This window comes from Empidonax traillii, unplaced genomic scaffold (genome assembly GCF_003031625.1).
Source record: "Empidonax traillii isolate 1590-97213 ecotype Southwest subspecies unplaced genomic scaffold, ASM303162v1 scaffold1452:size106483, whole genome shotgun sequence".
Taxonomy (NCBI): Eukaryota; Metazoa; Chordata; class Aves; order Passeriformes; family Tyrannidae; genus Empidonax; species Empidonax traillii.
Window position 1 is genome coordinate 14,833 of NW_020956645.1, and position 14,628 is coordinate 29,460.

The 14,628-nt window shown below is 48.2% G+C and overlaps 1 protein-coding gene across 1 annotated transcript in view; it reads left to right on the forward strand.

Annotated features, from left to right (window-relative positions):
* Positions 1-206: 206 nt before the first annotated feature.
* The window catches only part of SLC7A10 (solute carrier family 7 member 10), a 24,720-nt gene continuing 10,298 nt past the window's right edge, over positions 207-14,628 (forward strand). Inside the window, exons 1-9 of the mRNA XM_027907402.1 lie at positions 207-406; positions 5,936-6,087; positions 6,832-6,957; positions 7,891-8,044; positions 9,666-9,789; positions 9,885-9,988; positions 10,982-11,078; positions 13,941-14,090; positions 14,439-14,616. Coding sequence (XP_027763203.1) covers positions 5,967-6,087; positions 6,832-6,957; positions 7,891-8,044; positions 9,666-9,789; positions 9,885-9,988; positions 10,982-11,078; positions 13,941-14,090; positions 14,439-14,616 — 1,054 coding nt within the window. The 5' untranslated portion in view covers positions 207-406; positions 5,936-5,966. The remainder of the gene's footprint in view (positions 407-5,935; positions 6,088-6,831; positions 6,958-7,890; positions 8,045-9,665; positions 9,790-9,884; positions 9,989-10,981; positions 11,079-13,940; positions 14,091-14,438; positions 14,617-14,628) is intronic.

Consider the following 14,628-nt stretch of genomic DNA (forward strand, 5'->3'; position numbering starts at 1 on the left):
GCAGAGCTGAGCACGCACTTGCCATCCCCGATTGCTGATAAAGGGCAACGCTTTTGCCAGGGTGTAATCAGATAAAGTGCCATCACGCAAAATCTGAAACCGAGCAGGGGCTGTGGGCTTGTTTGCCTTTTTTTTAAATAAATAATAATAATAAAAAGTTCGTTTCTTTTACTTCACTGCAAACCTGTTGTCCTTTTCCAGGTAATATCATTGGTTCTGGGATCTTTATTTCCCCAAAAGGCGTTCTGGAGCACGCCGGCTCGGTGGGACTCGCCCTGGTAATTTGGGTGCTCGGCGGAGGCGTGGCTGCCCTGGGCTCGCTTTGTTATGCCGAACTGGGAGTCACCATCCCCAAATCGGGCGGGGATTACTCCTACGTCACTGAGATTTTTGGTGGGTTAGCTGGGTAAGTACCTCGTCTCTATATGAACTAATTTGAGAACAGGTTTACGCTGTGTATTTGTTGTGGAAAATCCGTCTGGACGTGGAAGAGAAAACATTTGTCAATAAAAACGCTTTTGCAAAATCAATCTTTCTGTTCTCATTAGAAACACCAAATTGCCCCTACAGGGACATCCCAGCGGTGCTTCCCAAGGGAAGGTGAGGGACGCTTTTACTTCCTTCACTGGCTCAAAGTCCGTGTGACAGAAAAGAGCGATGCTGAGTCCAAGGGACATTCCAGCTGGGAATGATCAGTGCCTTGTGTTGAGGAGCTTCACCCATCAGGGAGGCCAGGCTGGAGCTACTTGCCATGGATAAAGACAAAGCTGCTGCAGCTGTACAAAATAACCAGGAGTTGTAAATACAGAAAGAGGGGAATGCTAGTCCAGGGAATGATTTCCAGGGAATCACCACCAGTGGAGTAGCATTGGCTGAGGGAGGAAGGGACAAGTGAGAAGAGATCATCTTTTATATTTGAGTGTATACTTTTTCATGTAATAAACAAGATTAATTAAGCTGTCAGCCTGTACTCACAACTCTAGAGAAGCACCAAAATGCTCTGACCAGCTCCCTCCTTAGCAAGTAGAGAGGCCACACCATGTGCTGGTGGCTTAGTTATGAAAAATAAGCAGCATAACTGAAAACTAGAGAAAGATAAAGGGGAAAAAAAAAAAGAAAAAAAAAGAAAAAAAAAAAAGAGAGTATTCCTTCTCATCTGAGATGGAAAACAAGCTCCTAACAGTAGAGCTGGCTGCTGAGCAAGGGCAGATCAGAAGAGTCTGTCACCCTGTCCCATTGGAGGCTGTCCCCCTCCTTGTGGCACTGGGCACAGCCAGCTGGGTGAGCACACCGATTTCTGATGCTTGTCAGACTCGAGGCATTGCCCTGTGCTGGTTCTCATGGAAGTCTGCATTCCTGCAGCTGATGGAACTGCTCTCTGAACGCTGTCCCACTGGGCATAGACAATTACACTGACATCACAGAACGGATTGAGGTGACAGCATTGCCTTGGTTAACTAAATCCCAGCTCATCTCCACTGAGGTTTGTTCTCTCACAGCTGCACAGGAAAGCCCCTGCTCCCCCAGGACACTGCAGCAGGCTGGCAGCAGCTTCCCCATGCCCTGCTCCCAGGAACAGGGTCTGAGAGGAAGGACCAGGAAAATGAAAGAGCACAGAACCTCACAAACAGTCACAAGTGCTGGAAAATCACAAAACCAAAAGAATTAAGCTTTCTAGGGGAGAAAATGAGTACTTATGAATCAAGTACAACTAAACCTGGCTTTAAGTTGTTCCTCAGCTCACCCTGCGCAACGGTCAGAGAATTTACCTGATACCAGCAAACACCAGGCTGTGCAACAAACCACACACCAGGTGATCAATCACTGCCCAGCGTGTGCCTGGGGACAGTGCCACCTCCCAGAGCAGGAATGCCTGCTGGGGCAGTGCAAACCTGGTGTCCAGGTTTTTAATGCACAGGCAATATCAAAAACCACCACCTGTCACCTGAAGGGGAGCAGCGCTCCCATTCTTGCTGTGCAGAGACTTTTACCTTTTCTCCCAAGAAAAATCAACTGTGCCACTAGTGTGACTAAGGGTTGCATTAAGCAGGAAGCCTTCGGGTAGGTTTTGATGTAAAAAGGGGGAACTGAGTCATATTTTCCAGTAAAGCCAGGCTGGGATTGCACTTTGCTGAGCCCCCACTCAAAGCCTGCAGCTTAGGGGAACTCTCACAAGCACCTCCAGATTCCCGCTTTGGAAGAGCCCATTCACCAGTTGCAGATGGGGCTCTGAGCTTAAAGGGGCCCTTTGGGAGCCTGTGCCTCCCCTGAGGCAAGAAACACTGCTTCTCTCTTTTGATTTAATCCTTCTGCTGCAAAGTGCATCAAACTCAGCACACAAAGCTTTAGTCCATCTGCCAGGTGACTTCCCCAACAGCCAGTCTGGATGGTTTGGTCTATTCACACGGAGGTGTTTTGTTGTAAGAGCACCTGCTGTACCCACCCAGACCTCAACACCTCCACCTCTATTGTCCTGTCCCTGCCTCCCAAAATCCTCCCATTTATCGTGTTTTCCTGCATAGATATAAGGCAGAAGGAAATACTGTTTGATTTTATCAGCCACTGGAGTACTGCATGCCCCAGCTTCTGTGCCAGCAGTACTGATAGTTGGTTGGATAAATGAAAAACTCAAACAAACCAAACCAAAACCCAGTGGTCACATTGCTTAGGTGTGATGATAAGAAGGTGAATGGAATCAAAGAGAGAGGCAGGACAGGGCCGTCTCCTGAGCTGGCAGGAGCTCTGGCTGCAGAGCAGCAACCCAGCTCAGAGTCCAGCTCAAAGACAGCGTGAAACTGCTGAGGAGTGGTGGTGATGGCAAAGCTTGGCTGGAGATGACCCCGAACAAGGACACTCCTTGGCTCCTCTGGCCAGGGCAGAAGGAAGAAGTGAGGGAGGGCTCCTGTATCACCGGGCTCTGGTCTGGAACCAAAGAGCAGACCCTCCCTTTCACCTTCATTTAGAGATCACCTTCTTTAAACAGCATTTGTGTGTGACACACTGGCTGCAGTGGAGGCGTCACAGCCCGTGCTGCTGAGCCAGCTGAGCACAGCTCTCTGTACACACACGTGGGCTCGTGGCTCATACAAAGAACATCACCCACAACAGTAAATTAAAAGGCTCGATATGTCTTCTTGCAGAAGACAATGAATAAACTCAGCTTCATGAAAAGCCCTCCAGTGCGTTTCTGACAACACAGCTCCTTCTAAAAGCTCAGCAGTGAGGTTGCAGCTAACACAGCTGCTTCACCAGCAGAGAGGGGTGGCTGGGCATATGTCCCTCCCAAAATCAGGCAGCAGAGAGTTTTCAGCCAGAGTTTTGCTAAGTGTCGCTCTTAAGTGCAAGTGTAACATGCTTCAAGTATAATGCCATGTTTCCTTGTTGTTATTGCAAAAATCTGAAGCTTCCAGAGGCAGTAAATCTTTCAGCAAATAGAATAGCATTAACAGTGTTCAAACTAGCTCCACCTTTCTTAAAGCAGTTCTGGTTTTCCTGTGATAAAGTGAGCTGTGCCACAGCATCTGTTTCTAACTGTTTTATTTTGCTAATGATGCACAAGCAGGGCACACTCAAATTTCATCTTTTCATAGGCTGCTTTTACTCTATAACATTTTATACCTAAAGCAAGATCCTCATGGGAATAGAGGCACATACCAAAGTCATGTTGGAGAATCGATTTCACCAAGTCCACTAGACTATTAAAGACCCAGATCAAACTACGCTGTTTATTTCTTTCCCCAGGTGAGGAAATTAGTATGCAGAGATATCTGCAAAAAAACTGAGTTTTGGATGACTGGCACTTCCCATGAATGCCACACCTTCCCAAAATCAGCCCCCTGCACCACAGATTGTCACTTATTCCAGCCTGTTCCTAAAATGTGGGGGCGGAGCTCTAATTAAGGACGTTATCTCACACATAAACACGCTGATAGGAGAATAACCATTAACTTCAATGAACTTTGGATCAGACTCAACAACAGCAGAGGCCAGCCAGCCAGCAGCTATTGAGGCTTGCTACTCACAACTATGGTTTGTTCAGAATACAGGCAGAGAGGTTAATTTACCAGCTCGCTCACCACCACCACCAGCAGCACGTGCAGGAGCCCAGATTTCTCATGCAAACTCTAATGTTCAGGAAAAAACTCAAACAAACAAACAAAAAACCAATACCAACCAAACAAGAGCAGTTGCACCTTTTTCTCTGCATCCATCTCTCTCAAGCCTGTTTCTAAAGACCTGATCAATTCTTAGTCAGCAGCAAGACAAGATATAACTTCTCAGGTTCTTGTAAACACAACTACTGGGTAACTGTGAAAGGCTGTCAGGTTCAGCTGACAGGTTCAGTTGTTCAACTCCCAACCCCCTCAGGGCAGTAATTCCCCCACTTTCCACTTGAAGACCCAGGCAAAGTAATTCCAGGTGTGCCATGGTGACATCTGCCTGTCTCCAGCAAATGCCATCTCCCCAGAAGCAATTTAAGTCAGGTACAGCCACTGCCTGCTGGCTGGGCCTCTGGCTCCTTACCTGCCTGCACACCCCAACCTGACCTCACTCAGCACCACCAGTCCCCAAACCCTATCAGCAAATTGTTATTGCAGTCTTTAGGCCCTGTTTATTCTTCAGTGAGGACCTGTTGAGTTAACCCACACAGCAAGCAGGGTCTGCAGAGACACCCCAAACTGGGCACATCACCCACACCACCAGACAGCACAAAGTGATCACTGGAGAAAACTGTTCTGAACCTCAATAAAATAATTTCAGAAATAGGGGAAAAGAAAAGGAGCAACACAACAAAATAAAGAAAGAAAAAACCCCACCTAGTCTACCATAAAAAACAACAGTGCCAGGTGGGAAGGTACCCAGATCTTGTATCAGTCCAGTTTACCAAATTAACTCTGGTAGCTAATAATTGTCCCATATTCCTGAGAAACAACAAGGCAAAGTAAAGGATGAGACTGAGAGACACTCACCACTCTGGCTGAGGAGACTCCAACAAGCAGCACTCCATCCCTCCCGGTTAATGACAGGGGGAGGGGTCCCCTCAGCTGTGCCACATTTATGGGGCTGGCAGCAGGAAACACACTGGGTGGGTGCAGCCTTTTAAAGAGCAACTTGCATAATATGGAAATTATCCTGTCTTATTTGGAAATAACATTTCAAATCCTCATTTGTGCTGGGCACCCTGTATGTTACATTTGTGCACGTGTGTGAGTGAATGACTGTGAGTGTATCTGTGTCTGCATTACATGGCAAGAAGGACTTCACTTTCTTGCCATGACTACTTCTCACCGCAGAAATAACGATGTTTCAAATGTTTTAAAGCACTAACCAGATCCCTTGCTGCCTTTGGGACTTTCTTCTCCTCTTCCCAGGATGAGAAGCCAAAATTTGTCACGCTTTATATTTGCACGAACACCTTGCAATCCCCTTAAGCCACAGCTGGAGGCAGAGAGCAGAGTCATTGCACCCCAGCTGAGGGATCCATCACAGAACACTGCACACTGCTCTGCCCTGGCCCAGGTCACAGAGCCAACACGAATGGTGACAAGAAACCCAGCCTGTGACTGGAGGTCCTGCCAAAACCCCTCCGAGCTGCCTTCGATGCAGGGACGTGTCAGCCCAGGAGCAACAGAGCTGCTTTCCTTCAGACACGCAGCTTTAAATCAAAGCATGCCTGCTGGGCGCAATCCTCGCTCTTTCACACATTCGTAACCCGAGCTTTGCTTTACAATGGTTCGTTTAAAATCCAGATCGTGCTGAGGACGCGAGAAAGGGGGTGAGGGGAATCACAAGTAGGGGGCTGTTTTAGGTGTGACCAGGATGAGGGTGCTCAGCCCTGGTGCCTCGGGAGCTGAAGTGCTGCAGAGCTGGGCGTGTGTTCCCTCCAGCAGCACAGCCCCAGCGCCGCTTTTTGTGCTTTTCCTTGTCTTTCCAGGTTCCTGCTGCTGTGGAGCGCCGTGCTTATCATGTACCCAACCAGTCTGGCTGTCATAGCCCTGACCTTCTCAAACTATGTCCTGCAGCCCGTCTTCCCTAACTGTATCCCCCCCTATAATGCCTCCAGGATCCTCTCCATGGTGTGTTTACGTGAGTATTTGCTTCTCACACACACACAAACACACAAAGCTTGACTGGGTTTCACAAGGGGCCACTCGAGGAGCTGCTCCCGCCAGGCTGGGGGCACGGCCACAGCTCCAAAGGCCAGTGGGGAGGTCCCAGGACAGGCACCGTGGCTGCTGTGGGATGTTACATCCCTTCCCCCCTGCCTGCAGCAAGCACGGTGGTCTGGAGTGAGGCACAGCGGCACCAGATCCCGGTGGGTGCCAGGGAAAGTGGCAGCAGGTGAGCGTGTGGGATGGGACAGTGCTGTGCTCCCTGCGGAGCCACGGGCTCCTGGCACAGCTGATGGCACAGCTGACCCACCACCTCTGAGCCATTCCTGGTCTTCTTTCACCTTCCCAAACGTGAGTGTGCAGGCAGTGCAGCACGCTGTGTCAGTCACTCACAGAGCTGCAAAAGCAAACCCGAGCTGCAGGACTGAAGATGTTCACTGCTCCTGTGAGGAGGGGATGATCCCAGCACGCTGAGCACGACTCAGGCACAGTTATTGGAGCTGGGGAGAGCCCTGACTGGCAGAACTCGAGGAGTGAAGGCTCACGGCTCCCACAGCTGGGAGTCTCCCGGGGAAAGGCAAAGCTCCTCCTCACCCTCGTGCCCGGCCACGCTAGAGCTCCCTGCAGGAACACGCTCACCAGTCTGTGTTTTGCAATGCTGTATGTTCTTAAATAAACATGAATTCCCTGTCACTGAATTCAGTCTTTTGCTCTCCAGTTCTCCTGACCTGGGTGAACAGCTCCAGCGTGCGATGGGCAACGCGCATTCAGGATATATTTACAGCAGGAAAACTCTTAGCCCTGACCCTTATCATTATTGTGGGCTTCATACAGATCTTTAAAGGTACTCTGTGAGACAGCTCTAACACGGGTATGGTACTGTTGACAGACTTGATTTCTTCCCACTTACTGCACTGTTTCCCCCTTACAAACCGACCTGAAGGTGTGCTGGATGTAGCTGAGCTGCAGGGCTGTGCACTCACAGGGCTGTGGAAAGGATGGAACGTTGAAACGGGGAAAAATCAGCTGTATCCGCTTAAAAAAGCCCCTTTCCAGCCCACCTCATGGGATTCGATAGAATAAGGGAGAGCAGCTGAGGGTGTTTCAGGATAGTTACTTATTTTTTTTTAATCTGTTGTGTATTCCTTGAATTTGAAGTGCTCTGGATGTAAAAAGAATAAGCAATGCCTTGCCCAGGGCAGGAAGATACCTGCTTCATTCCAGGCACTAGTCTAATTCCCTAAAAAAAGTCACGTTTAAGATTAAACATAGGCAAAAAAAAAAAGTCTCACTGATTCACCACTTAATGAAAAGCAGAAAGCACGAAAGACTTACAAGGTTTTTATTTGTATATGGTGAGTCATATAAGGGTAGAAGAAATCTACAGAGAGCAAAAATCCTTGTTTTCTCGGTGGTAACAGTCCTACAATCTTGACAGGTCTTCCAGCCCCACAGACATTTTATTTTCAAATATTTCTACTAAACCACACCAAGCTCTTGTAAAAGAGAACTGCACTGAGAACAGGCAGGAATTTACCCTGCCAAGGAGCCACCCTCAGGCAGGGCAGGCTGTGGAGGGTCCCCTGAGTGGTGACAAGATGCCCAAACCATCCTGCAGAAAGCACTGCCAGGGCAGTGCCAGCCCACGGGGTGACAGGAAGAGCATGAAGTCTCCACTCTAATAAGGAATAAAGAATAAAAAGCAAAAGTTAACCTGTTTTCCAGTGTCTCTGGTAGGTAGGGGTGGCTTAACCTCTCGCTTGCGCTCTCTGTGCAGGAAACTACAAAGAGCTGACACCAAGCAACGCGTTCAATTTTTGGATGACTCCCTCCGTGGGGCATTTAGCTTTAGCTTTTCTGCAGGGGTCCTTTGCTTTCAGTGGCTGGAACTTCCTGAACTACGTGACAGAGGAGCTGGTTGATCCCCGCAGGCAAGTATCCATTTCCATGCCATCCACATTTCCTCGGAGTGCCGAGGACTGGAGCCATCTGGTAGAATTATTCATTTCATGAGATGCTGTCATCCCGTGTCTGTGGGACTGGTCCTTCTGAAGGAGAATGATTTTTCTTTAGAACAGATAGCAGGCAAGCTCCAGAAACATTGGAGTTAAAAATACATGGCATCCAGGCAACCTATAGACAAAGCAGCATCTTTATGGCACTGCTCAATCGCACAGAGCTTCCACAGCAGAAAATTAACCATTGAGGAGACACCACACAAGCATTTACTGGGAGAACCACCTTTATTAGAAAAATGTCAAATTATCCTGGAAGTTGCTTTGCTTTTTCACCCAAAGGGGGGTCTCCCACAGCCACCTGAAAGAGCAGATCGGTTGTGCAGTGAAAACAACAGTCCCAGGGCACCAGGTCACTGCTGGTCCTGGGTGTGGGAAGGGGCTTGGAAATGATTCCTCACAAGCAGGTTGGGATGGCTGGAGGGAAAGGGAACTCAGTTTTAGCAAAGCTCAAGTGTTCCAACATTTCTGAACTGATGAAGTGGAATGACAAATGCCAAGAGCAGCTCTTGGAGTGTTAGTTATTTCTGGGCATCCAATGCACAACAGCAATTAAACAAGGAGGAATTCAAGCTACTACACAGCCCAGACAGAAATTACTTAAAGCTGCAGCCTTAGAATGGCCCTGCACACCAGTGAGTGGCAAAATGCATGTCCAGAGATCTTGGCAGAAACAAAGAAAGTGTGGTAACGTGTTATTTTAATAAACAACATTTTAATGGACAGCCACAATTTCAAAGCTGAATAATAGTAAGTTATGACTCGAACAAGGTAAATACAACCTTAGTTGAGAAATAAAGGGAAAATGGAACAAATGGCCTCTTTTTTTTTTTTTAAATTGTTTTTGCAGCCTCTGAGGGGAAAAATTAAAATACATTAACAAAAAATTGGATAACCAAAACTACTTCCCACTTTTACTAAATCTTCTGTTCAAAATCACAAAGGTTAAATATGCTTTTTAAAACCTTTTTTCTAAATCTGACATACAGAGAAAAACTGCATTATTTTGCTAGATGCAGACCAGTCCAGGTGCCCACCTCTGAGGAGGTCTCTGGACTGGAGATCAGGTACAGCTGTAGTGCTGCAAGTTGCCACATTATTGCACTGACCAGAGCAGGTTTATGGCACACGATGGGCCAAGGCAGCAGCTGAACAACGGAACCCCCTTCTTTTTCAGAGCAGGTGAAGGTGAAGCAAAGCAAGGCATTTAAGGCAAAAGTCCCAAGACTTTTGGGAAATGGCTGTTTCGTTTTTCAGTAACAGGCTGTCCCAGTCCCAGCCCAAAGGGCGCTCGTGGTCTGTTTGTCCCAGGGCTCTCCCTGCAGACAAGGCATTGTGCAGCACTTTCAGCCTTCTCCACCATTCAGTGGGTCAGAGAGCCCCTGGAAAGCAGGGAAACTCCTCCAGAGAACCCCCCCCCTGAACCCAAACCCAGCCAGGCTCAGCTGGGTGAGCTCCCCCAGGGCCCTACACGGTTGTTGTGATCTCTCTGTGCGTGACTGTCGTTGCTTATCTACCCTCCCAATTCTTTTATTAGGAACCTACCTCGTGCCATATTCATATCCATCCCATTGGTGACATTTGTGTATACGTTCACCAACATTGCCTATTTCACTGCCATGTCACCCCAAGAGCTCTTGTCCTCCAACGCTGTGGCGGTAGTAAGTAAACCATTCCCTGGATGTCTCAAACACACCTTGATTTCGGTTCTGTGCTTTGCAGTGTATTTCAGTTTCTTTGCCTTCTGTTGCTTTAGACATTTGGTGAAAAGTTACTGGGCTATTTTTCCTGGGTTATGCCAGTCTCAGTGGCCCTATCTACATTTGGAGGAATAAATGGATACCTTTTTACCTCATCAAGGTTAGATGGAGTACAATTTTATGAACGTTATCTGATTTGGGGAGGGGCTGTTTTAATTTCCTTTGCTAAAGAAATGCTAGCTAATTTTGGATGTTGTAGAGCACGAGGTCATTGTTGGGCGTTTGGATACAATCAGTTATGAATTGCTCTGTTTCAAACCAGCCAATGTAATATTGAGTCATGAAATCTCTTGCAAACTAATCTATGTGAGTTACTGGAGGTGACTGCAGATGTGGAATAATTCACAGTAAGAGCCAAACACAGCTTTAGCGTGGAACCAAAGTAATTTTACATCAGTAAAGTTCCAGTAGCTACAAACTGAACTGTGCTTAGCTCAAAGAAGAGTTTTAGGGCCTGGTGCTGTTCCCAGTTACAGGCAATTTTCACACTCATGCTGGAAAAACTTGGAGGCAAGATGCTTTGCATGCATACTGCTGGTAGTGGGACCAGAATCTATACAGTCTGTTAGACTGCAGTCAGTAAAGTCTATTTGTAATAACTGACCTCTCTGAAATCTAATTTAAAAGTTATAATGTTTTATTATGGTGTTTTTTTGATGAAGCAACTCAAGTACCTTGGGGAAGTTATTTATCTCAGCACTTTCATGAGTATAATGAGATGCAGCAAATCTTAGAGCATGTGTTACAAGTGCACTTAAAATGTTTAGGGGCGTTCCACCTTACCCAAAACCCTTCTGACACTGGAAATATCCACACAACCTTCAGAGTACTCATCCCTCCCTGGGTAAAGAGGCAGCACTGGCCAGCAAGGCAGGGACTGGGCAGCTTTCAGAGATATTTCAGCACATCATTTCACAGGTAACATTAGCTGAAGGCTCTAGTTTGAACACCTTTCTCCAGGTGACTCAGGCAGTCTCTAGTTGTCTCCCCAGTTCAGCCACTGTGGGAGGAGATGAGGTGTTACATGGCTAAGGACTGGAGAGCCTGTTGCACACACATCCAGTGGGTTCATTATTACTCTTCTTCCTTGCAGGTTGTGTTTCTCTGGTGCCCGGGAAGGCCATCTGCCGAGTTTGCTTGCCATGATCCATGTCAAGAACTGCACGCCCATTCCTGCCCTTCTCCTCTGTGTAAGTGCCACCCCTGCTCTGCCACTGTGTAACCTGCTTTTGGAAACACTGAATCACAGAGAGGAGAGCTGGAAAAACCCCGGAGAGCCCATTTTACCCCAGAAGAGGAGAAGCGAGCAGGGCTGAAGTGCTGCTGGTTTGTGCCAGCTGGGCAGCTCCAAATGCTCCAGAGAGAAGCAGCCTTTGGCCTGGGAAATAATCCCTCCTCCCAACCCCCCTGACACCTGCAGAGCTTCCCTCACACCTGAGCTGCAGTGTAAGCTCCTTACCTCTTGTCCTACCTGCAGCAGGGATAGGGACTGGCTTTTGAAACAGAGCTACTTCATTTAAGGGAAGATGAGCTCCTTAGACGATTTTGCCTGCTTTCCACAAGCATTTGGAAAGCCCCATGGTCCCTGCTAACTCCACTCAGGCAGGGCTGCTCTAGATCCTGCCACCAAATCCAGAGGCATGGTGGATCCCAGGGAGCAGACAAAGTGCTCCTAAAATTACTCACTCTCAACAGCCAGAACATCCTGTGAGGGGTGATCAGGCTGAGGGACATGGACATTTCTTTTCCATGGGCCAAAAAATTTTACAGTGTCCCTGAATAATGCATCTGCTCAATGGTACATCAAGCAGGCATCAGGTCACCTGCAAGGATCAGACAGCCATGGTCCAGTTGCTGGTGTGCTCCTGTGGGAGGAAGGTTTCTCTCACTCTTTAGACAGTGTGAATTTCCACAGTACTAATGACTTACAGAAGTTATTGTTTGAAACAAAGATCTTCATATTCTTTTACCAGCAGCGAAGCTAGAACATGTGATGGGTTTTATATCGTGGGCATAGGAGAGGGTAAAGAGGAAAATGATTCCCAAAGCTGTTGTCCCTGGCTGCAGGGAATTCCCCAAAGGGCATTCGCTTGCAATCTTGGCTGCACCAATGGCTGCCAACTCCAAATTTGCCATTGGTATCAAAACCACCCCAGATGCACTCAGAAGATTCATGGTTACATGCCTTCTGGCTCTAACAGCAATTCTGGCACAATACACCCATGCAAAATTTCACCAAATAAGCCTCCTGGACATTCCCATTCTATGAGAAAATGCACATCTTGCTGAAGCTTTACAGCATTCCCGGGTTTAGAGCCCCTTCACAAACATCTTGCTGTTGCTTGTTGGGAGTTTGGGATACACTGCCCCTGCCTGCCCTGCCCCAGGGCACCAGGGGATCCCGATGGGTAGCTGTGCTGCACGGAGCAGAACTCCTTTGTCCTTAAAAATCCTCGGGCTGAAATGATAACACTGAGTCCCAGAGGACTCACTGCAGAACAGCCCTGACCAGGGTGAGCTGAGCAATCCATCAGGCACAGCCCCCTGCTCTGCTCCAACCACTCCCTCTAATCACGACGCAAATCCCAGAGGGAGCTCAGCACATCGATTCACCCTTTGCTACAGGAGAAAACAGGGCTGGACTTTAGGCAAACCTAATTAACACATCAGGCTCCTTTTCTCTCCCAGTGAAACACACCTGGCTCCCTGCACGGAGAAAGGTTCCTCTGCACATGGAAAAAGGCTGCTTTAACATCACCAGTGAGCCCTTCGTTTTTATTTATTTACTGTTTTACTTCCAAAAACCGAGGGGCCGAGCTAAACGTAAAATAAACAGAGTGGGGTGTTTTTTTCCTGCAAGGCAGTGGGGAGCGGCTGGCCCCACGTGGCCGTGGCCAGGCTGTGGGAGGGCAGCACACCCCCACACCGTGAGCAGATGTGACACATCAGTGTCACCCTCACATGGCACCTTGTGCCCTTCAGTGGCAGCAGAAGGTTGCACACGTGTGTGACCCGGTGTCGGGGACAGCAGAGACCATGTTAATGACACCAGTGTGACACTGTGTCCAATTTTAAACCCATTTTGTGGTGAGACCGCTCAAGGTGTTGAAATCCCCCAGCCAAGCCTGCCGGGCTTTGAACAGGGGAACAGTGGGACCAAAGGGCCATTTGGTTGTGGTGGGGCTCAATTCCTGGTGCTGCTGGTGCAGAAGCCTTCCCTCCTGGGAGGACTTTGTTATGGAAACAGCTAATTAAGAAAAAGGACATAAACAAAAAGAGAGCCTGGAATAAATCAGACAAACAAAATCCTGAGTGCTCTCTGGCGGGGTTTGGATGTTTGGTTTCCCCCCAGGCTCTGAGCAGACAGTGTTCACTGGACTGGTCTGTGGTGCAGGTGAGGGCTCAGCTCAGCCCCTGGGTGGGAGACTAAAGGATCAGCACCCTGGCCCCCAGGACAGCTTTCCAAGCTCTACAGCAGTAGGCAGACTCAGAATTTAAAAAGGCGAGTGTAAATATGGAAATTTCTACCATCCATCTGCCGGTTGCCAAACACAAATAATGCTCAAAAGATTGATGGCCCCGATCGGCTGCGACACAAACCTCTAATCCTTTGTAATCCAAAGGCCACAACAACACCACAATCCCCTGAACAGAACACCTGAAGTCTGCAAGAAATATTTTCACCTGGAGTCCTCGCCCCAGGGCTCAACAGCTTTTGAAACACTTAACAGAAATGGGTGGGGTGAGAGCTCTGCCAGTCCTCCCAGCCCAGCCATGGGCAGCAGAGACACCTCTGCCAGCACCCCAGGGTATTTATAAACAAACCCTCTGGTGCCTGGCTTCAGCATGCCCCAAATAACCCCAAATCCTCATTCAGCCCCATTGGCACAGCTCAGGGATAATGCACCGAGCCACAGGAGGCAGCAGATGCCCAGCAGGGGCCATGGACAAAAGGAGTTTTAAAGCTTTCATGGGATTTTTGCTTGGGTTTGTTGTTTTTAAGCTACCTTTTCTAGTAATGGCTCAGGAAGGCTCTGCTCCTCTCTTTGCAGTGTTTGGCCACTCTTATCATCATGCTTGTTGGAGACACCTACACACTAATCAACTACGTGTCCTTCATTAACTACCTCTGCTATGGAGTGACAATTATAGGCCTGATCGTCCTACGCTGGAGGAAACCCAAAATCTTCAGACCTATCAAGGTGACACTGTTAATGATAAATTTCTTGGTTGCAGTAGTGATGCAAAGGGTGGGATGGGAACACCAAACCCTCCACTGCACTGTTTTGAATAACAGGTTTGGGTTTTTTTGGAGTAACGTTAATGTTTTAAGGTCCCAAAGCATGCCCCAGAGTGCCACAAGTGCAAAAGGGGGATACACAAGTTCTTGTGAACTTGTTGGGGTGGGCAGAGAGGAAAACAGTGGTAGAGGGCACCACACAACATATGGGGGGTCCTGAAGCCACAGCACTGCCTGCAAGCCCACCACAGCCAGTCAGCCACTGCTGTTGCTCTGCACAGTCGTGCTCTGCTCTGCTCTCTCCTGGTAGGTGAACCTCCTCATCCCCATCACTTACCTGGCGTTTTGGGCATTTCTGCTGATCTTCAGCTTATACTCAGAGCCTGTCGTCTGCGGGGTTGGACTCATTATCATTTTAACTGGAGTGCCAGTGTTTTTCCTCGGAGTCTACTGGAGAAATAAACCAAAGTGTGTAAATAGGCTAATAGGTAAGCCAGCAC